The following is a 20,202-nucleotide window of genomic DNA, read 5'->3' on the forward strand; positions in this document are numbered from 1 at the left end:
AGCCCCTAGCTCACCCTGTCCTCTCCTTGTGACCCCCAAGCTTCAAAGCCTCTTGCTCCAGCCCTGAGGCTTCCCTAGAAGCCTCGGCTTAGAGTGGAGATGTCGCCTATACAGACCCCCAGCCCAACATCAGCCTTCAGGCTGAGTCGGCTAGAATGCTACCTTCTAGCATCCAGGGCCCGGGCAGAGCCCAGGCCTTTGGGCTCCCCTGGATGGGATGGGGAGCCAGGCTGAGAGTCCTGGCTACCAGGTCCCACCCACACCCCTGCATCCCCCACCATGCTCTCTAAAGAATGTAATTTATTGGGGCACCCCCCAGCTGCTTTCCTCACCTAACTCTGCCCTACCTTAATCACGCTCCCAGCTTTTCTTCTCTCCAAATACACGTGTATATAATTATATATATATATTTTGGCCGGGGTCTGGGTTTTGTTCCTGCCCAGACCCCGACATCCCTTTCCGCCGTGTGTGTGTGATGATGCTGGGGGAGGGGGACTCTGCTTGGAATTAAAAGGTTGCATCGGGGCCCCAAATCTACTTGTTCTTTATGAGCCATCAGATCTGAGCGAGAGGGACAGGTGATGCCAGGCTGAGAAAAGCCACGGAGCGGGGGTTCAAATGGCGGGGTACACGGAGCTGGAGGAGAGAGAGCGATGGCACACATCCTACCCTCCCCCATCCCTGGGCCAGAAAAGCGGGGGCAGTCTAGCAGGTCCTGTCTGCCTCCTCTCCTTCAGGGGCTGTGCAATGGTGACATGGATGAGGGGACAGAAACTCACACTCTGGAGCATGGATATAGAGCCAGCTGGGAGAAAAGGCTCTGCCCTTCACTGGGCCCCTAAATGCACCCCCTTGGCGGTCAAGCTCATCAGCAGCTGACATGGTTGTAGCCTTCCAGGTCTATGATACTCACAGTTCAATGGGGAGGCCAAACACCCAGTAAAGGTCAACTGTGTAGGAGTGGGCAGTGAGCTGATTGTCGAGGGTCAGGCGGGGAAAACTAAGGGGTGGAGAAATGATGGGGGAAATCCAGCAGGAGCAAGGGTCAAGTGGAGGCCAAGGGAGCAGGAGTAGCTTGGTCCTGGATGACTTGGCAGGACCGCCCAGGGGCAGTAGACATGGAGCGGGCCCGCTGCAGTGGGTGGAGGGGGTGAAGACGGGACTGGAAGATCAGAAGGACTTTGGGTGTGAGGGCCGGCGGGGATGGGGCCGGCTCACCTGCGGGGAACAGAACCTGGGTTTGGGCACCTGAAGAGGTACGCAGTCCAGAGGACCCGGTGAGTTGGAGGGGGCCCTGCGTGTGAACCCAAGACTGGACCTGGCACCTGAATCAACTCTCCTGCCCTTGGAGAAGTTTCTAGCCCCTTTGGCTGAAACAAAAGCAAAGTGGATAAGAACTGCTCAAGTGTGAATGATTAAACTGTAGGAGTTCTGCTACATGCACAACATTGATCGTCTTAACAAACTTGCGAGGTCAACGGCACAGGTTGTTTTCATCCTTCTCGAGAATGAGAAAACCGTGGAAGAGAGACATTTCACAAGCCTGAAGCTACAAGCAACTAATGATTGCAGACTGGAAACACACATCCCAGTTTCTTCACTGCTAACCTGGGTCATTCCCAGTATAGACACAGTTGCCTCTCTAGGGGCAGCAAAAAGAGGAATGGTACCCACACACACGTACCCAGGATTAGGTGTTCAGCAACAGTTTGGAAGGCTTATCCCATTCCGGCATGAGGGAAACGGGTGACGAGGCCAGCACCCCCCTGTCCACGGAGCTCCCAAGCTCTTGAGCACCAAGGGGTGTGAGGAGTGTTTGATCACAGTGCACTGGGAAATGTTTGTGGTGCGAGCAGACTGGACTCGAAGTCCTAAAGGATCTGAAGTTCCTGAGAATTTAGAGCGGCTCAAAGTGGAGGTCTGTCCTAAAATAAAACCTTGGTGATAATTTAGTCCATTGGTTTCCAAACCTTTTTAGTAGTCAAATCTTTTAAAAAATTAGATCTTACTATGAGCAATTAGAATACATTTATACATTGATTTGATTTATTTATTTTTTTGGCCACGCCACGCGGCATGCGGGATCTTAGTTCCCTGACCAGGGATAGAACCTGTGGCCCTTGCAGTGGAGGCACGGATTCCTAACCACTGGACCGCCGGGGAACTCCCTGTAAGTTGAAATGTTAATTATTAATGAAATCAATCAATGAGAACAAGGAAGCTATTTGATGGATATAACAACTTTAAGTCAAGCGTTGTATATGACAGCCGCCCTTTCACCAAGCACAGGATCTAATTTATTCTTGTATTTGGTTGCACAGTAGGAGAGAATTCTGATTCACACAGATAAGTAGTTACAAAGTTGCGGTGGTTTAAAAATGCATGCAAATGTGAACGGTCACATTCCTCACGTTGTTGAGCGGCAGCAGCTAAGCCCCATCTCTTTGAATCTGGGCTTAGTGCCTTGCTCTTTCAAACTGTTTATTCTGCAACAGCCTTCTACCTTCATTTACGCTGACAGGAGGGAAGGGTTTATTCAAACATCTTCTTCCCAATGAGCTAACCTGGCAGCAGAATTTAAATACATCGGTGGGCTCTATCATATATACAAGTATGTCCACTGACTTTTATTAGAGCTTTTGAAATAAAATTTTAAAAGTTAAACCAAATAAAAGGTTATAAATTTCTTATACACTTCCCCTATATTCTACAGTTCCTTGAAATATCTTGAAGGAAAACAAGTAGATTTAATCCATCCAGCCTGCTTCCTTTACCTATGAGGAAGAAGACCCAGAGAAGAACAGTGTTGGACTGACTCCAGATTGCTTTTTTTTTAATTAAAAAAATTTTTCTGAAAAAACACAAAAATAAACAAAAAAATTTTTCTGGCCACGCCATGCAGCATGCGGGATCTTAGTTCCCCGACCAGGGATCGAACCACTGGACCGCAAGGGAAGTCCCCTAGATTGCTTCTTGATACACAAAATAGGCTTGTTTCTTCCCTTTGTTCTTATACTTTTTGGCCTAAAAGCCTCCTCTCATTTCCCATAGGCTCCTCACCCGGGACCAATTGTAGACGAGCTGTTTGAAACATCTATTTTCCCTAAGCAGCTGCCAGTGAACTGAGATCCAAATACTAGCTCAGCCGAACCCTGGCCTCCCCGTGACTCGGTCTGGACTGCAGGCTCCACTCCACAGCACATGGCCAACTCTGGGCAGGCGTTGCCTCCTGGGCCTTAGTCCCACTGGTGAAAGGGGCCCCAAAGGCAGAGCCAGTGCAGTGAAACCCTAGTACCCCACAGCTCCAGGTCCTCAGATCTGTGACAGGGGCTACCCACCTTCCCTCGTGGGACCCCTGGTGCCTCACCCTCTCATCAGATGGTGTCAGGGGTCAGCAGGAACACATTTTGAACAGATGTCAGCCCTATCCTCAGGAAGAATCTCTTTCCATTCCTGGGGGGTAGAGGTGGGAGATGGGAGCAGGGAGATGGGGAGCAGGGAGTGTGTCCCCGACACCGGAGACCACCTTCTGTTTCTCTCCTTCATGCATCTAGAAGGGCAAAACGAGGCCAGTGTGACTTCCTCTGCAGGACCTCTGGACCAGCACTGTATCCACCTAAATTAACAAGCAACCGGTGAAATAATTTTTATAATATATTTGGTTAACTCGATTTATCTAATAGATTACGTTTCAACTTGTAATCAACATAAAACATCATTAGTGACTATTTTACATTCTTTCCTTTGTCTGCCATGTCTTCAGCACATGTTAATTAGGACTAGCCCGTTTCAGCTCCATAGCCACGAGTGGCCAGTGGCTACTGTGCTGGACAGGGCTGGGGGAAAGAAGTCACGCTGGCCCCGTTTTGCCCTTCTAGACGTATCAAGGAAAGAAACAGGTGTGTCTCGTGTGTGTGTGTGTGTGTGTGTGTGTGTGTGTGTGTGTTTGCTGGGGGGGACACACTGGGAAACTTATGGCCAAGAATTACACAGGCAGAACCCTCAACCAGAGCGGGGTTTCCCGGAATGTCAAAAGCTGGGACCTTAGGGAGGGGGCTTTCTAGCAGCCAGCTCTGCCATTCAAAGCCCATTCCCCATCTCCCCGCTCCACGCCCCCATTCCCCCAGGAATGGAAAGAAATTCTTCCTGAGCACATGGCAGTCAGCTGTTCAAAATGTATTTCTGCTGATCCTCGACGTCACATGATGGGAGGCTAAGGCATTATGGGGTCCCACGAGGAAAGTCTAGAGACTTCCAGAACCCACAAACCTTCTCATCCCTCATGGGAAAAACCTGTCTGGTTCCACTCGCCCTTCTCTAAGGGTAGTTCGCTCGCTGCCTCCTGGTTCACCAAGAGGCCCCGGCGGACTTGACCCTGCCCCTCCGCTGCCCCGGCTGCCGGCGCCCCCGACCCCGGCACCCTTCCTTGCTGCCCGGCCCGGCCACGTCGGCTGCCGGCCTCTTCTCCGACCCCAAGCTAGGCCGGGCGGGGGCGGCGGGGCGGGGCGGGGCGGCCGGGGCCCCGCCTCCCTCGCCGCGCCTCCGGGTCGCCGCCTGCGCCCGAGAGCTCCGCCGCCGCCGCCGCCCGGGAACCGGGAGCCGGGCCGCCGTCATGCTGAGCCGGCTCGGGGCGCTGCTGCAGGAGGCCATGGGGGCGGTGAGGCCGGGGACGCTGGGGCGCGCGGGGCCTGGGCCGGAAGGGCGGGCGCGGGGCCGGGGGAGGAGCCGGCCGGCACGCGGGCGGGCGGAGGGCGCGGGCCGCCTCCAGGAAGGGACCCCCCCACCCGGGCCGTGGTGCCCCTTCTCGGGCCTCCTCGCTCCCCCGCCGCGCCCCTCCCGCGGAGCGCTCCCCGCTTCCAGTGGCTTCTTTCCGAATCGCGCGTGTTCCCAGCTCCTCTCCAGGTCGCTCTGGCCCCTAACCCTTCTCCCCGGATTGCTTCCTGTTTATTTCTCCTGCTCCCCGAGTCTCTTCCAATTCCCAAACTCCTCTGTGCCGAGTGATCCCTAGTCACCCAATAGTTTCTTCCCAAAATTCCCCCCAAGGCCCCTCCCCCAGCTTGGGTGCCTTCCTCCTCCCCCACGCTCCTCCCTCCCTGGTCACCCGGCCTTAAAAAATAGCTGCCCCTTACCCTGGTTCCGAGCCCTCGGCCGCCTCCAAGACCACACTCAGGCGCACTCTGCCCTCTCACCTTGGGCTTGGGAAGTGCAGGCTCCGGACTGGCCAAGTCCCCAGGAAGGGTACAGATACAGTCGGGGGGCGGGGGGGCGGGGAGGGGGTCGCCTGGCCCAGGAAACAGCCGTCTGCAGGGTACAAGCGCGGTTTCCAGAATACTGTCTCAACACCAGGCCAGCCCGAGCCCCACTGACCTTGAGTCAGGAGAGGCCAGCTGCGGTGCGGCCTGGGGCGGCCAGCGGGGACGAGGAGTGTGTGTTTCTGCCATTTTCTGTTGGGGTTGAAGGCTGGTGAGAGGCGCCCACGGCGGCTGTTCTCTTCATTGAGCGAGATAAAAGTGCCGTTTAGATAGGGTAGGCGGGATGCCCTCCAGTTAAAGCAACCCTGCCAAGATTCTGCCTGTAAAGTTAACAGTTCTTTTGTCTCACAGTATAAACCCTCCCCCTAACTGATCAGTTGAGTGTATCACATGTTCTCAGGAGAAACACCCTTGGGTTGCATCCCCTTCCTCCCCAACACGCACACCAAATCAGAGCTTGTTAATGAGTGAGAACAGTCTCAGCCTTAAGCAGACTTGTGAAGAAAGTGAAAAGCTTCAGCTCTTCCTCCTCTCCCACCCGCCCCAGCCCTGCCCTAGCCGGTGTTCAGGAGGCTCCGGCCATCCCGCCTCAGGAGGGGGTTCCAAAATGATCTCTCCTCCCTTCCTCCCCATCCCCAATCAAAATAACTGTCATTTTAGAAAGTAATCTGACACTCCTTCATACCTCTCTGGAAAAGCTCCATACACAAGGTGGGTGGACTGGATAGACAGGACCCTAGCCCTGAGAAGTGAATTTCTAATGCTTCCTATGTGGAAATTTCAGTGTCAGTGGCTGCAGGAGTATTGCTGGTCAAGGGGGATATTTTTAGGCAGGTGATCTTAGGCCCCTCAGTATACAACATATAGATGACGCCCTGGAAATTTGGCTGGCCCCGTGCGACCATCAGGAGAGATGGGGACCCCTCTCCCTCCCACCCCCAAGCTTGAGCATAGGTCTTCCCAGGGCTGGGTCACCGGGTTAAAACCCCCAGCAAGTTGCTTGACTCCTAGTTAAGGAGGAAGAGTGCTCCTTCCTGCCCTCTTCTGACAAAATAGAATAGCAATCTTTAGTGTTATTTGTAAATATAATATTATCTTAAAAATTAATCATTTGGTGCAGTTTCCTTGGGCTGGAGTTACAGTAGCTAATAACAGACTCAGGTAAAGATTGCCTCCCTGCTTTCTTAGCTCTAACGGTCTGTTTTGGCTAACCTTTGTTCTCCTGTTTCTCCTTTTCTTGCTGGATTTTTTTTTTAATTTATTTTTTTATTTTTGGCTGCGTTGGGTCTTTGTTGTTGCGTGCTGTTTTTCTCTAGTTGTGGCGAGCGGGGGCTATTCTTCATTGGCGGTGCACATGCTTCTCATTGTGGTGGCTTCTCTCGTTGCGGAGGACCAGCTCTAGGCATGTGGGCTTCAGTAGTTGTGGCACACGGGTTTCAGTAGTTGTGGCTCACGGGCTCTAGAGCACAGGCTCAGTAGTTGTGGCACACGGGCTTAGTTGCTCCGCAGCATGTGGGATCTTCCTGGGCCAGGGCTCTTACCCGTGTCCCCTGCATTGGCAGGTGGATTCTTAACCACTGTGCCACCAGGGAAGCCCCTGGATTGTTGTTTTTCGAGTTAAGTCCAGCTTAAGGCTTTAGGAGACTATAAATGAATTTTAAGGCTAGATGAGACCCCATCACAGGCTTATGCGATGACTGTAGCGTGGTCAGAGGGCTTTCACAGAGACAAGGAACTATGGAAGGGGCTGAAGGAGTTTGCTGAGCTATTTAGTAAATATCAATGAGTAATCACTCTGTGCAGAGCCCTTTAGGGGCAGGCAGAAACAGAACCCTGGCCCCCAGGGAGCTCACAGTCTCCCGGAGAGATGACTGCTCACTCAACAATAATAGCATCACGTAGAATGTGATAAGATGCAGTCACTCCACATGGATGGTGTGTTTGGAACGACTGTGCGAGGTGCCACTCCTGTAAGAGTCGTGGTCCCCACAGCGAACTTTGAGAGAAGACAAGACTGCCTGGGCCGCCAAGGCCGGGGGAATACTTCAAGGCCTCTGATTCAGTGTGATTGCTTCCTCCTCTTGTCATAATGGTCTGCTAAGCATTCATCCTGTGTCTGTCTCCTACACACCTGCCGGATGACTCTTCCTCACACAGTTCCGATGTCACTGACCTGCACCCGGCAGCCTGCAAAATAATAAAAAAGTTAAAAAATTAAAAATAAAATCAGACTTCTTGGTTTGGCCAAGAAATTCAAGGCCCCACACACTCATCAATCCATCCTTGGCCCCGACATGCTTTGCAAAGTTCCTTCTGCAGGAAATGTCTCTCCTGTTTCTCTAATTGTTGAAATCAGACCCAGCTCTTCAGGTTTTAGTTCCCGCACGACCTCAGTAAAGCCTCTTTGTTCCACTTGTTGGAAGTGACCCCTCTTCGCCCGAAGGTCATTCTCCACCTCTCCTGTGTTCTCACACTACTTCAGTAGTTGAGTTATTCAGCGTGTTTTATATTCTCTTCTCCTCCATGGCATGTTTCTGGAGGACTGGCTCTTAGACAGCCTTGTATGGCTTGTAACATCAGGCGTGGTGCCTTGTACGTGGTAGGCACTCAACAGATACCTACTGAGTGAGTTATGGAAGGAGGAGACACCCCGTCCTGTGGTGCAGTAAAGCGTGAATTTAGAGATGCAACTGGGGACCGCAGAGATGGCTTTGTGGAGGTGGTGCCCCTGAGCTGGACCTCACTGGGGACTGCTAGGACCTAGACAGGTATAGGGGACTACGGGGCCTCCTGGACAGAGGAGTGGCCGGAGCAAAGACTAAGAGGTCGGGATATAGGTAGGGACTATGCGTTTTTCTCCAGCGAAAATTTACCCTGCAAGAAAAGAGAAGAAATGTGCTTTTTTGGAGAAGTTTTTAGGGGAACTGGTTGTTACCAGTTCAAGGTTAGTTCCAGCTGGGGCGTGGAAATGGAGAGAGCACTTTGGGAAAGCGGAGAGGTTCGGGGGGTGCTCACAGCAGATCAGAATTCCCCCTGGGGCGATCGAAGGAGTCAGAGGAGATGTGGACAGGAGCAGAGCGGAGAGGAGCTAGGGGTGCATGGCCTGTAGCCGTGGACAAAAGATGCAGCACATTATAAGTAAGGTACTTTCTTAATATTCCGCTAACGTTATCCATCTGGCTGAACTGAGCTGTCGTGGCCTTCAACCCGGATTTTCAGACTCTCAGACCAAGAGGGACCTGAAAGCTTTGTCTTTGCCACATTTTCCATCTGTATCATTTTGATTTTGTTTTGGTGGTGCTCTCCTGTTTCCCTCTGTGTACCTCTGTTGTAGCATAACCACGATATATAGAAATGATCTGTTTCTGTGTCTGTTTCCCCTACCATCAGTCTTAGCTGCTCTGGGACAGGGGATATAGAATCATGACATGTGCTCATGTCACAGCATTTCCAGGAGGGGAAGGAGGTCTAAGGAAAGGAACCAGGAGATGGTTGGCAGATACAGAGACAATGTGCAAATGTCCTGGAGAAAATGCTTAACTGTTCAATTTGAGAACCCACGATCACGGTGCCTCGTCCAGGGCCTAGCACACGTCCGACACTTAGCAGACGGTGGAATGTCCTTTCTTTTTTTTTTGCGGTACGCGGGCCTCTCACTGTTGTGGCCTCTCCCGTTGCGGAGCACAGGCTCCGGACGCGCAGGCTCCCATGGCTCACGGGCCCAGCAACTCCGCGGCATGTGGGATCTTCCCGGACCGGGGCACGAACCCATGTCCCCTGCATCAGCAGGCGGACTCTCAACCACTGCACCACCAGGGAAGCCCTGGAATGTCCTTTCTGATGAGTGCGGCGACCACTTAGGTTGTGTCTGCTCTCTCCACAGCGAGAGCCCAGCATTGACCTGCTGGAGGCCTTCGTGGAACACTGGAAGGGCATCACGAACTACTACATTGAAAGTACAGGTGGGGCCTGGTCTCCTTCCGTGCAGGGATCCCTGGAGGGAGCAGGGAGGAAGGTGTGGGTGGAGTCACCCTGCAGCTCAGAGATGCAGGTGTCCTGAGGAAGGTGACATCCGCTGCTCACGAGTTCAGAGTGGGGGCTGCCCCACCCTGACCTTCTGGGAGGGGACCTGTGTGAGGTAGGAGTGGGGACAGGGAGGCTGAGGTCTCACTGGCCTGACTCTGCAGCCCAGAGGTTGAATGCCACTTGCCCCCAGCTTCCAGTTGGGCAGAATGTCCAGGCCTTCAGTCTCCAAGTGCCTGGGCCCTGTGCCTAGGGCTTACTGATTAAAGAAAAGAAATGGAATAAATTCCTCTTTTCCGTGAGCCAACTTACAGGGCATTTCTCTTGTAGAGACCTGGCAAGGCATGTAGCACACCTGGTCCTTCTCCCCAAGCCGACACTCTAAAAAGCCAAAGCCTTGGGTCATCTGGGCCCATCAGGATCACTCACCGAGGGGGCAGCGTCTCATTGGCTGCTTTGTAGTCAGTATGCTGGGATTGGTGGAGATGCACTGGTTGCCAGGTAACCTTTCCTGCATCCCTAGCCTTCCACCGCCTGGAGTTCAGACTGGGGTTTGATTCCAGCCTGCACCTTTCCTAAAGGCTTTTTCTCCAGCCTGAGCCAACCCAAGAAATTAAAAGTGGCCTTTGGACACTCTGAGGGACCCTCTGAGCGTTCTGTTAGACCAGGTTCCTCAGTCTTGGCACTGGTGACACCTGGACTGGATCATTCTTTGTTGTAGGGGGCTGGGGGGGATACAGTGTATGTTTAGCAGCAACTCTGACCTCTACCCACTAAATACCAGTAGCACCCCTTCCTTCCCCATTGTGATAACCATAAATAGCTCTCCAAACATTGCCAGATATCCCGGTGAGCAGGGGCAGGATCACCCCCAGTTAAGAACGATTGCTTTAGACTGAAGATCCCTTTTGTTTTTTTAAGCTGAGATATAATGGACACATTAGGTTGGCCAAAAAGTTCGTTTGGGTTTTTGTAGCATCTGACGGAAAACCCGAACGAACTTTTTGGCCAAGCCAATATAACTGCTGTAATCAATTGAATATACTCATTCAGTACATGGAGATACGGAGAAATGATCCCCACAGTAAGTCTAATTAACATCTGTCACCACACATAGCTACATTTTTTTTTCTTATGATGAGAACTTTTAAGATCTTCTCTGTTAGCAACTTTTAAACCTACAGTAAAGTATTATTAACTGTAGTCACCATACTGTACATTACATCCCCAGAACTTATTTTACATCTGGAAGTTTGCAGCTTTTAGACTGAAGATCTCTTGACAGGGAGCCCCAAGCTACCAGAGACTAGGAGAAGATCTAGAACTGCCTTGGGTCCACCTGGGGCTTCACCTGGGCCCAATCCGTTAATTTCCAGACTGGTCCCTGGACCGGAGATGCAGGGGCGGGCGAGGTGAGCTGCCCTGCTTAAAAGCCAATGCTTTCAAGAAAAGCTAGGGGGTGCCCCAAGGCCAGTCCCAAAGTACCAAAACTTTCTTTATAAAAGTACTCTACCCTCTGAGACTGACTAAGAAAACCCCACTAATCAGCTTCTCCATTAGGACCTGGGCACTGTGCAGTGAGTTTGAGGCTGAACCCATGGTCATGCATGGATTTTCTTTTTTTTTTTTTTGCTTTGTAAAAAAAATAGAGTATTGCCTTCCTTGAGTATAAAAGAGACATAAACAGGCCCCAGGAGGTTATCTGTTTGGAAGCTGATCGAAGATGGCTTCTAAATAGTATAACAGAGACCCCTGAGCCCACAGCTTTCCACTCAGGCCCAGAGCAGGCCTGAAGCCCTAGCAGGTGTCCTTCTGTAGGCCCCAGGGTTCAGAGAAAAAATGCTGCTGCTTTGCTCTCATAAAGTGCTGGGGCCTGCACACATGCTGTCAGAGGGCTGTATCCTGGGCTTCATCTAGGAGGTCTTTTGTCTTTTTAACTAGAGAGGCATCAACTGTAAACTTCCCTTTTCTCTGGTCTTTGACAAAAAGTGTTAACCTGGCCTGCTCCAAGTTGGCCTCCACCTCCCTCCACCCCCTAGGCCCTGTGGGCTTGACCCCATCCAGCCAGAGTGCGTCTCTTCACCCCATTCACTTTGTTTGCTGAATCTTGATTAGATGAAAACACCCCGGCCAAGAAAACAGATATTCCCTGGCGGCTGAAGCAGATGCTGGACATCTTGGTGTATGAGGAGAAGCAGCAGGCGGCGGCCGGTGAGGCGGGGCCGTGTCTGGAGTACCTACTGCAGCACAAGATCCTGGAGACCCTGTGCACGCTGGGCAAGGCCGAGGTGGGCAGGACCCCGGGTGCCTCTGGAGCTTTCCACCTGAGCCGGTGTCCGGCAGGTCTACCTGTGCTCCTCCCGGTGCCCACACTGGGGGCGGGGCACTGAGGCTGTCTCAGAACACCCCGAGGCTTCGGGCCCTTGTTTATTTGCTTTGGTGGCGTGTTCTCGCTGTCGTCGGGGTTAAGGACATGTTTCCTTTCGTTCAGTCCGCGTTCGTTCATCAAAGATGCACTGAGGACCAGCCGTGTGCCAGTCTGTGTCCTGGGCACTGGGGACCCGGCAGTGATTGAAACAGGCGAAAACTCTAGTGGGGAGAGGCAGAATAATCAAAGGAGCCCACGTATAGTATGTTCAGTAAGGACAAGGTTATGGACGAAAATAAAGCAGGAAGGGGGCGGGACTTCCCTGGCGGTCCAGTGGTTAAGACTACGCGCTCCTGATGCAGGGGGCACGGTTGGATCCGTGGTCGCAACTAAGATCCCGCATGTGCGGCCAAAAAGGAAAAAAGCAGGAAGCGGGCTTGGCAGCCTAGAGGAGGCCAGTTTCCAAGCGTGAGGGAGGGAGGCTGGCGGAGAAGGCCCCTCCGCGCAGTGAGGGGAGGAGCGGTCTGGGCGGGGGCGTGGCCTCGCCGCCTGACTGACAGGCACTCTCCCCCGACCCGCAGTACCCGCCAGGCATGCGGCAGCAGGTGCTCCAGTTCTTCAGCAAGGTTCTGGCCCAGGTGCAGCATCCCCTCCTGCATTACCTCAGCGTCCACAGGCCTGTGCAGGTGAGGGGCCCAGAAGCTAAGGGGCGTCTGGGGGTGAGGCCTATGCTTTCAAGAAAAGCTAGGGGGTGCTCCTAGGCCAGTCCCAAAGCACCGGACCTTTCTCGACAAAAACACCCTCTGAGACTCTAAGAAAGACCCCAAATCCAGCTTCTCCATCAGGACCCGTGCCGCAGGTTTGAGTCTGAACCCACAGTCGTGCACGGGTTTTTTTTTTCTGCCGCCCCATTCTTCCTTCTCTTCCCTGCCACCCCATTCCCCTCTGTCTCTGTCCTGCTCCGCTTCCAGAAACTTCTCCAACTTGGTGGGACAGTTCCTGGATCCCTCACAGAAAAGGAGGAGGTGCAGTTCACCACTGTCCTCTGCTCCAAGATCCAGCAGGATCCAGCCCTGCTCACCTATATTCTAGAAGTGAGCGCCTCTGGGGAACAGGAGCGGGAGGGCCCAGACCCCAGGGCAATCCCCCGTGGCCCTTCTGAAGAAGCAGGAGGATGGAGCAGGAACCGGGGAGGCACTCAGGCAGCTTCCCCTCCAGCTCCACGCTGAAGCCGCCCACCCCATATTCCCAAGGGGCCATCATGGGGCGTGGTCTGCACCACAGCCTGGCCTCACGCAGCCTCTCTTGCAGGGTAGAAAGACCGTCGGTAGGAAGGAGGCATCCAGAGAAGCCACCGCCCTGCCGAGAGAGGCAGCCGGCGTCAAGAACGAGGAGCAGCCCCACAGCAAAGCTCCTGACAGGGGTGCCCGGGGGGCCCGGGCCTTGAGCACCCAGCTGCCTGCTGAGACCGAGGAGCCAGATGGAGGCCCTGGGGAGAGCACCCTCATCACCTCGCTGATTGGCTTGTGCAAGAGCAAGGTGCCGGCTGCCGAGACGCAGGGAGCAGGGATGGGGAGGGCGAGTTGCTGGGAGGGCACTTGGGGGATCCGCCGCACGTCACTGAAGTCGTACCCTTATCCCCTAGAGAGGTCGGGTGGCCCTGAAGGCCCAGGAGAACCTGCTGCTCCTGGTAAGCGTGGCTTCCCAGGCAGCTGCCACCTACCTGGTGCAGAGCAGCCCTTGTTGCCCTGCCATCGTCGAGCACCTCTGCCAGCTGTACCAGTCCCTGCCCAGCTTCCTGGACCCCGCAGACATTGCCACTTTAGAGGGCATCAGCTGGAGGTAGGCGCTCGGCCAGGGAAGGCTGGGCTGCATCTTCAGTGGCTAGAAGCCCTGCCCGTCATGTTCCCGGTAGCGGCTCTTCTTGTTTTCCAGGGGGCATGGGGACCCCTGCTGGCCACCGTCTTCCTGAGGTCACAGCCCATGCCCAAGGGCCTTCTCGCCTTCCAGGAAAGCATCACTTTGGCTTCTGCCCTCAGAGCCCCCAGTAGAACTGACCCCCCGCAACAGAGGTTCTAGGGCAGAGGGCAAAAGGGCCCAGCTTCCTGGACATAGCTGAAGCAGGCCTCACAAACCTCCCTCGCTCTCCCTCAGGTTACCCAGTGCCCCGTCTGATGAGGCTTCCTTCCCCGGCAAGGAGACCTTGGCTGCCTTTTTGGGCTGGTTTGATTATTGCGACCACCTCATCACAGAGGCACACACGGTGAGCGGGGTGGGCGATGGCAGGGCTCTCCTTGGGTGTCCCCCGCTTCATGGTGCTCTGTTTGTGTCTCTCCCTCAAGGCCCCAGGGGGTCTCTTGGGAGCTGGGTGGGGCCCGGGGTCAGCAGAGACCCTCTACCTGTTGTTAGGCTCTGTGCAAGGACACAGCTGTTTCTCAGTGGAAAATTGCCGATCGGAGGTAAATGTGTTTGAGAGTGTTCTTTGGCGCCCAGGTGGTCTCGGATGCCTTGGCAAAGTCTGTGGCTGAGAAGTTATTTGTGGAGATTCTGCAGCCCCAGCTCCTGCATGTGTAAGTTCTGTGCAGTTCCCTTGGGCGTAGCCATAGTCTGGGCGAACCACCCACCCCACCAAGCCCCTTCCTGCGCTTGAGACCAGGGACCTCCTTGTCCAGAGTCATGGGAGTCTGTGGGCTCCGTCAGTTGATGTTTGCCTGTTCCCCTGACACACTCGTGGCTCAGAGCTACGTGGGCTAACAAAGGCCTCCCACCCTTGGACTCTAGGACCTCAGAAGGGGGTGGGGTGTGAGCAGAGAAATACCAGCCAAAAATGCAAGGGAACCAGGAAAGTGTGCTGCCCCCTACACCCCTTCCCTCCCTGCCCCTACTCTGGTCTCAAGGGCCCCGCCTGGCTCAGCGCGCCCTGCCCGTAGGTCTGAACAGAGCATCCTGACCTCCACCGCCCTGCTCACCGCCATGCTGCGCCAGCTCCGCTCCCCTGCGCTGCTGCGGGAGGCCGTGGCCTTCCTCCTGGGCACGGACCAGCAGCCTGCAGCCCCCGAGGACAGCCCTCACACCCTGGGCGGCCACCTCGTCAGGCACTGTGACCACCTCTCTGATGAGGTGAGGCGGGCCGGGCGGGCTCTCCTCTCTAACCGCTCCCTGGCCCCCAACCCCTGCCCAAGGGACTTCCTGAAGCTTCTTCCCATTTGCATTAGCTTTCCAGGTGGTTCTACCTTTAAGGCCATTGAAATCCAACTCCCCACCCCCGCCCCCGCCCCCAGCCGAAAAAAGGCAGAAAAAGGCAGTGACCCAGTGATTGGTAGCCAAACTGCTTTTGTCAGGCAGTTAATTTTCTGTGATCACATACTTGTGATGCCACTTTTTATCTTACAAAATGCTTTTATATTCATTTGGCTTGTTTGAAGCTGACAGCTCCGGGCCGTTTGTTAGACGTGGAAACTGAGGCTCCTCGGAGCCAGTGGGCTTGCCTGATGCCACACCTCAAATTAGTAATGGCACAGGGACCAGCCAGACTTCCGGTTCCTGGGCCAGCACCCATCTGCTCCCCTTAAAACCTGCCACCTTAGCCCCCGGCTGGAGGAGGTGACCCCCTCCTAGGGGGACTCCTCTTACCCGGGTGAGCACTTCCCAGGCACCCCTAGAGGCCGGGGCGGGGAAGGGGTGTCCTGCTGACCGCTTCTTGTCCCAGATCAGCATCGCCACGCTGCGGCTGTTCGAGGAGCTGCTCCAGAAGCCCCACGAGCAGATCATCCACAGCCTGATCCTGTGCCACCTCGAGGGCCGCCCTTACGTGGCCCGGGGCTCGCCCGAGCCCGAGAGCTACGAGGACACCCTGTAAGTGAAACCCAGTGCCTCGGGGAGGCCTCAGCACCCCACACCAGTTCCTGCGTTCACTGGTGCCTCGCTTGTCTGCCCTGGCACAGAGATCTGGAGGAAGACCCCTACTTCACGGATGGCTTCCTTGACTCTGGCTTTCAACCCTCCATGAAGCCTCCCCCTGCCCCCGTCACCAACCCCGATGGCAAAACAGCCGTGACCGAGATTGTCAACAGGTAGGAGCAGGTCAGGAAGTCTGAGCCACCTGAGTTTTGTTCCGTCTTTGGCCACAGCCCTGCTGGGGTGCAGCCGGGAGAGTGTTCCCTCGGGGCTGGAGGTGGAGCGGGGAGAGCAGGGCGGCCCAGGCGGGGACACCTCCACACCTAGGGTCCTGTCTCTTAGTTTCCTCTGCCTCGTTCCTGAGGAAGCCAAGACCTCGGCTTTCCTGGAGGAGACCGGATATGACACGTACGTCCATGATGCTTACGGACTGGTGAGTGTCAAGGCCTCTGCCGGCGCCCAGTTCTCACCGCTCAGAGCGTGGGGTTAATACGCTCTGCCTCTGCGATCTCCCGCCCGAGGTGCTCCCAGCTCTGGCCAAGTGCCCGAGCCCCGCCTGCCTGCGTGGCTCCCTCTGTCTGCTGGTGCCTCCTGACCGCTGGGTCCACTCTTTTAACTCTCCCCTCCTGTTTCAGTTCCAGGAGTGCAGCTCCCGAGTGGCGCCCTGGGGCTGGCCACCAGCTCCCCCACCCCTGGACCCCCATGAGCCCGAACGGCCTTTCTTTGAGGGTCACTTCCTCCGAATGCTGTTCGACCGCATATCCCGGATTCTAGAACAGGTGCCCGACAGGGCTGGGCCCCTGCCACAGGGCGAGGGCCTCTGGAGTCCTTCAGGAGAGCAGGGCCCAGCCGTGGGGGTCCAGTCATCTTCTCTGCTCTGGCTCCACGACCCCCCTCAAGCCCCACCTTTCCCCAGGCGGGAAGCCCCGTCTCGCCTCTGCTCCACATGCCCTGACGTGCCCTGGTCCTCAGCCCCAGGGAACCCATGACACACACATCACATGCATCTCCAGCCCCCGTGCGCGCTTTCACACTGGCCAGGCGCCTTGCTGGGGGGTGGGGGGCGCAGAAGTGCTCACCGCCTGTGCCAACCCTTGCTTGTCCACCGTGCTCCCCACAGCCGTACAGCCTGAACCTGCAAGTGACCTCAGTCTTGTCCCGGCTCGCCCTCTTCCCCCACCCCCTTATCCACGAGTACCTCCTGGATCCCTACATCAACCTGGCCCCTGGCTGCCGGAGCCTGTTCTCTGTGCTCGTCAGGGTAAGGATGCCCAGGCCAGAGGGAGCATGCCAATGCTGAGGACAGGAAGGGAGGGGGACAGGACAGGGGTGCTGGGGGCTGCAGGAGTGGGCACCCTTGCCAGCTCCAGGGGAAAGCACTGGTACCACCCCCCTCCCATGGTGCGACAGAGCAAGGGACCCTGCGGCAGTGTCGCTGGTCTCCTCCTCAGTCCCCTCTTGTTTCCCACTCTAGGTGATCGGGGACTTGATGCAGAGAATTCAGAGGGTGCCCCAGTTCCCAGGCAAACTGCTTCTGGTGCGCAGGCAGCTGATGGGCCAGGTCCCCGGGGAGCAGTAAGTAACAGAGGGAAGCGGGTGCCCAAGGAAGAGCCCTGGGGTGGGAAATCTAGGGCTTCCGGGTGGGGGAGGCGCCAGGCCGGGGACAGAGGAGGGCCCGCTGCTGAGGCCTGTGGTTCCTCACAGACAGAGGTGGCTGCCGCCGGGTGATCCCTCACAGACACTGGGATACCACGCTGGCACGCTCCCCACACCTCCCAGCCGTGACCCCCGCCATGCTGTCTCCTTCAGGCTGGACCACCAGACCCTCCTCCAGGGCGTGGTAGTCCTTGAGGAATTCTGCAAAGAGCTGGCTGCCATCGCTTTCGTCAAGTTCCCCCCACATGGTCCTCACCTGTGCCTCTCTGAACCCCCGGAAGGGCACGTCTGAACCAGGAACACGACACCTCTGCCCAAGAGCTGCGTCCCGCCTGGCACTGCCGCCACCACTGTCCTCCCGGGGTGGGAGCTTGGCTCCGTCTCCTTCACATCCCGGGGACCTCCGCCTGGGTGGAGGTCTGGGCTTCCACTCTCGGGTTAACTCAAGACGACCTTGGCCTGTTGGCTCCACCAGACTGGGTTTCAAGGAGTGGGTCTCCGAGGTATCAGAAGCCAAGTAGCAAAAGAGGTGGATTTCTGGGCAGCATAGTGTCCTTGGGGCCTTCTCTGGGGGGCTGGGTGATGGCCAGGTGAGCCCCCAGACCCAGAGCTTCACGTGTCCTGTGCCTGTCACCTGTCTCTGTGGGCCATCTGTGGCAAAGGCCAAGACCTGAGACTCATTCCAGGGGCACGAGGGGGAGTGAGCTGATAGCTCTGAGGCTGGTCAGGACCACAGGCCAGAGAGATGCGGGCACGACCCTGTCTCTGCCACACCAAGTACCGTAGATGCTGCCGAGACTCGACGTTTCCTCTCCTGCCTTCTTGGCTTAACCCTTGGGGAAGCGGCAGTGGACAGCAGCGGAAGCCCCTCTTCCCGCTCAGCCCTCCTGGGGACTGTTGCACGATTGCCAACAGCCTCATGGCAAATGCCCAAAGCATGCTCCGCACCCAGCTGGGGGCAGCCGCTTATGAGAAGCTTGATGCAGCTGCAGCCAGAGTGGGAGAGGGCCTGGGGAGCCCGGGGGGCTGGATGCCAGGCTCCAGCTCCAGCTGGTTTCTCTCTGGCGCCTTCTGAACTTGTCTCGGCAGGTCCACGACACCTGGGCAGAGGGGCTCAGAGACCAGGGGAGGCCAGGCCTTGCCCTTAGCATCCTGCCAGGGTTCTCCACGGAATTCAATCCCAGCGGTGCTGGAAGCTCTGGGTCCGGGTGAGGCCAAGATGCCCACCGGACCGTGGGCCCCACCCCAAGGCCTGGCCGGGGAGTGGGGCTGGGGCACAGGCAGCCAGCCGGTCATGGTGTGGTTCTCCCTGCATGACCTCCACGGCTGGGGCCGCCACCCCGCCCGGCCCGAATCTGTCTCAACCTGCAGGAGCACCCAGGCGGCGCCAGCCATTACCTCACAGCAAACTGCAGTTGCTGGCTTCACTCCTGGGCAAGGAGGAGCAGGCCAGAGCCCCACTCGCTTCATTTTTCTGCCCATGCTGCTTCTAGAAGCCGTCCACAGGTTGCCAAGAGGTGACGTGAAAGAGGAGGAAACTCAATGACCTCTACCTCTCCTGCATCCCTCCAAGCTGAGGAAGATTTAACTGCTGCCCCGGAGGACACTGTGCACGTGCCTGCACGCGTCTGTGCACACGTGGGCGTTGGTGTGGGACAGGGGAGCAGAGCTCAGCGGGCGAATTGGGTCTGGACTCTTCGATTCAGAAAACGTTTGAGCGTCTGGGAGTCAGACGCTCCGCTCCCCAATGCACTCGGGCATTCGCACCGTGTCCCCTGCTAGACAGCACGGCAATAAATGGTGTGGTTGTGTGGACACAGCTGGCCTGTTCTTCTGCACCCTTTGTGTCCTTCTGCCCAGGGCTCCACTGCTGATTCAGGCCCATCTTCCTAAGGAAGGCGAATTAAATTCCTTTTCCAGCACAGGGGTGTACGGGGGCAGTGTTGGGGGGGGGCCGGAGGGGGGAGTGGTAAACAGAGACAGGCTCTGGCAGTGCTGATCTGATGTTCCCCGGCACCTACCAGGAGCCAGCCTCTCGGCCAAGCAGCACTATTTTTGCGTGGCTTGCCTACAGCTGAGAGCCGGCAGCCCTGGAGACGCCACGGGGGAATGGGCCACCTGAGGCATCTGTATGCAAGTCTCCTTTTTAGTGTTTATGTTGTGAGCGGTATGACTGCTTTAGTGGTGAACAGTGGGCCTGATACTTTAAAAAATTTTGTCCCTAAGTGTATGCGTGTGGCGACCCTCTGAGGGGGGGGTCCCCAAGAGTACTCCAAGGCAGGGAAGATGAAGATGCAGCGTGAGGCCTGATCCGTGGCTTTCGCCTCGTTGCTTTTTAAAAGCATCCCCCTGTGGGTTGCCTTTAAAAATACCAGTGCTCCAATCCCGCCCTCCACCAGTTAATCACGTCTCTGAGGGTGGGCCCACAGTTGTTTTTAAAGCTCTCCAGGTGATTCTAATGGGCACCCAGGGTTGAAAACTACTATAGGCTAAATAATGGAAGATCACTGTCTTTCAATGTGGATGTGGACCGGCGGGTCTCTCAGACGGTGAGAGAAGGGAAACCAGAATGAAAGGGTTTGTCTCCCTCATTTGGAAAACGTCTGTCTGTAGAGGGAACAAGAGTATTCCTACCACAGCCCCAGAGGCCAGAAAAACAAGATGGCAGCACAGAGAGGCAGGGAAGGGGGGCTTTGAGGTTATCCTGGTCCTTCGGTGTCAGAGTGGAGTTACTTCAGAAGGGAAACCCAGTCAAGTATTTCCCTGCTCAGAACAAAACCTGTATGTTAGTGGTGAGTGTATAGCAGTAAGTAGCGTGAAATATTTTCCTCATTTCCTTTGGTTTTCCCTTAAACTTTAGTAAAATTCTTTCTAAAAATAATTTCTACCATGATTCAGCTGAGCTGAGGGGAAATGAAGAGAGGGTTTTGGTCTGGCTTTGGGCTGGAGTCGTACCAAGGCAGAGGCATGATTCAGCTGAGCTGAGGGGAAATGAAGAGAGGCTTT

General features: G+C 55.7%; 1 protein-coding gene across 1 annotated transcript; it reads left to right on the forward strand.

Annotated features, from left to right (window-relative positions):
* Positions 1-4,584: 4,584 nt before the first annotated feature.
* On the forward strand, positions 4,585-18,091 carry FHIP2B (FHF complex subunit HOOK interacting protein 2B). The gene is made up of 17 exons (XM_082842684.1): positions 4,585-4,657; positions 9,136-9,214; positions 11,391-11,563; positions 12,225-12,329; positions 12,615-12,737; positions 12,955-13,182; positions 13,289-13,485; positions 13,798-13,906; positions 14,137-14,213; positions 14,574-14,763; positions 15,353-15,498; positions 15,588-15,716; positions 15,883-15,973; positions 16,176-16,319; positions 16,661-16,801; positions 17,015-17,115; positions 17,350-18,091. The coding sequence occupies exons 1-17, from the start codon at positions 4,613-4,615 to the stop codon at positions 17,486-17,488; spliced, it is 2,217 nt and encodes a 738-aa protein (XP_082698810.1). The 5' UTR covers positions 4,585-4,612; the 3' UTR covers positions 17,489-18,091.
* The last annotated feature ends 2,111 nt before the right edge of the window (positions 18,092-20,202 follow it).

This window comes from Leucopleurus acutus (assembly GCF_964270905.1).
Source record: "Leucopleurus acutus genome assembly, chromosome: 7".
NCBI classification, from domain to species: Eukaryota; Metazoa; Chordata; class Mammalia; order Artiodactyla; family Delphinidae; genus Leucopleurus; species Leucopleurus acutus.

What these genes read in the sequence shown, in the direction of transcription:
- FHIP2B (XM_082842684.1), top strand. Translation starts at nt 4,613, where the DNA reads ATGCTGAGCCGGCTCGGGGCGCTGCTGCAGGAGGCCATGGGGGCG. An exon ending in TCATCACAGAGGCACACACG is followed by an intron (nt 13,907 to 14,136) that starts GTGAGCGGGGTG and finishes TTTGGCGCCCAG; the next exon opens with GTGGTCTCGGATGCCTTGGC. An exon ending in GAGAGCTACGAGGACACCCT is followed by an intron (nt 15,499 to 15,587) that starts GTAAGTGAAACC and finishes GCCCTGGCACAG; the next exon opens with AGATCTGGAGGAAGACCCCT.